Source organism: Gekko japonicus, unplaced genomic scaffold (genome assembly GCF_001447785.1).
Source record: "Gekko japonicus isolate JY-2015 unplaced genomic scaffold, Gekko_japonicus_V1.1 scaffold81, whole genome shotgun sequence".
Taxonomy (NCBI): Eukaryota; Metazoa; Chordata; class Lepidosauria; order Squamata; family Gekkonidae; genus Gekko; species Gekko japonicus.
Window position 1 is genome coordinate 1,136,579 of NW_015162476.1, and position 2,121 is coordinate 1,138,699.

The window sequence follows — 2,121 nt, forward strand, 5'->3', positions numbered from 1 at the left end:
ACCATGATTCCGTCCCGTCTGGAATGTGTTTGCCACCATTAGCAATGAAGACTAGCAAAGGACCTTAACAGGCTGACAGCAGAGGTTGCCTCTGTTTGCCAAAAGTCCACCAATGTAGACACACCTTGATGCAAGCTGAGCTAGGGATAACAGCCAGCTAATGACACTAGTTGTATACACAAGAAGAGTTATTAGGTCTAGAAATGAGTCACTCTACTGCCATTAAACACTCTCTAGTCCTTTGTTAAATGCAGTTAAAAACATAAGAAGTGAGTCTCATACCTGGTTTTCTGACTGCATACAATGCCTTCTCATTAGCCGCAGGAATCCTGGTTGCCTTTTGCTGAAAAACTACAATAAGCAGCAAATTAGAAAACTTGTAACAGCAACACGGGAAAAAAGAAAGTTGTTTATCAGAGAGCATCCGAGGCCCTTGAAAACAGATTGCGAGGAGAAAGATTTCTCATAGTATAAACAAGTATTATTTTGGAATTTCATGCTTTCGAATATTTAACAGACTGTCCGAGGTAGCTCACGCAAGCCCAAACTCATCAGATCTCAGAATCTAAGCAGGGTCAGCACTGACTAGTATGTTGCTTTAAATATCAACACCTGCAGTCATCCCATTAAACAACTGGTGCCTCCATTTCATTTCCACTGCAGCTTGCAACCTATGCTGTAATCTGCTTCATAGGTTTGATTTTTAAGTACAGAGTTTTAAAATCACCAGGTTACAACAACCATCCTGTGAAATAAGTGAGGTTGAGAATACCAGTAGGGACTTGCACCTCGGTCTCTTAGGTCCAGCACTATAGTCACACACATGCTGACTGGAAGAACAGCCATTACCAGGTTTTATGTCCCAGTAGTTTTTGGTGCAGTATGAAATCTCTTTTATGTGGTCTAATCCAATTTTGCCTGCATCATACCTCTTATACCACATCCTGTTAAACTTCAGAGTGGAACAGTTTGAAAATGTGTGTTGTCTGTTACCTGTTAGAGCAGTCAATACGTTCTGCATGTGAATATCTTTGTAATAAACCTGAAACATTTTTGTGTGATATACCACTTGACTTCATTATTTAGTATAAGCATGGCAGTAACAGGCTGCTCTCCACCATGCTATACTGCCCCCTTAACAAAAAAAAAAAGTCCCTTAAAAAACTTCTGGCTATGGGCCTGCTATTCAGGCTTCTAGGAAGTATGGAACCAGTGTCAAGATTAACAGGGATCCTACTTTGAACATCATGTTGCAAGACACAGGAGTAAAAAAAATCCTTCCCCCAGCAAGACTTTCAAACAACATCCAAACCCTTCTAAATAGTGTTACGCCAATCGCTTTATTTACAGCAGATGGCTAACTAAATTTAACGTGAGTCCTTGCCAAAGTTTACGGAGGTTCTGCCAGCTCCAGAGAGTACCAGTGATGGAGACGAGACTGGTGTTTTTCCAAAACAAATTGTCTTTTTACTGAGCAATATCAAAATCACATACACACAAAATCAGTCTCACATTCGCATACAATCAAGTTTCCTTTAGAGTTACAGAAAGATATCAAGATAGTATCTTATTTACTTGGAGGTAGGTAGTTATCGGTTTATACTTGCCTGTTCCTGAAGTCTTGTCTGATGCAATGTAAGATATGGGAAGAAAGTAATACCTAGGGATGTTAACTAAATCACACTTGCTAGAACCAGCCAGCAAAGTATGGACCTCTTTGGCTGCAGTCCAAGAGATCTAGGATGGTCGAAGGGTTGTTTGATAGAGAGCTGGACTTTAGGGAAAGAGATCTAGGATGGTCAAAAGGGTTGTTTGATAAAGAGCTGGACTTTAGGGGTAGAAAAGAAGACAGAGGACGTTGAGAAGGGATGTGGCTAGCAAAGACCTAACGTTTGGTCTTTACTTTTATAGTTGAATCTCCAGGTGGGTGGCACCTTGCCAAACTGTAATCCCATCTACTTACAAGTCCATCCCATGACCTCCCTCATTGGTGCATGTAGAAAGGGGCAGGTACTCTATGGGTGGGGCAATATTTGAAACTCTACACTCTATCTCATGGAACACCATCTGGCCAGGTTTGAAGTCTCGGCTTCCTGTGCTCTCCTTGATGTGCAGATGAAT

The 2,121-nt window shown here is 41.3% G+C and overlaps 1 protein-coding gene across 1 annotated transcript in view; it reads right to left on the reverse strand.

Moving 5' to 3' along the window:
* Positions 1 to 2,121, reverse strand: part of BANK1 (B-cell scaffold protein with ankyrin repeats 1) — a 240,865-nt gene that overhangs the window by 12,655 nt on the left and 226,089 nt on the right. Inside the window, exon 12 of the mRNA XM_015405768.1 lies at positions 283 to 351. Within this exon, the coding sequence (XP_015261254.1) occupies positions 283 to 351 (69 nt within the window). The remainder of the gene's footprint in view (positions 1 to 282; positions 352 to 2,121) is intronic.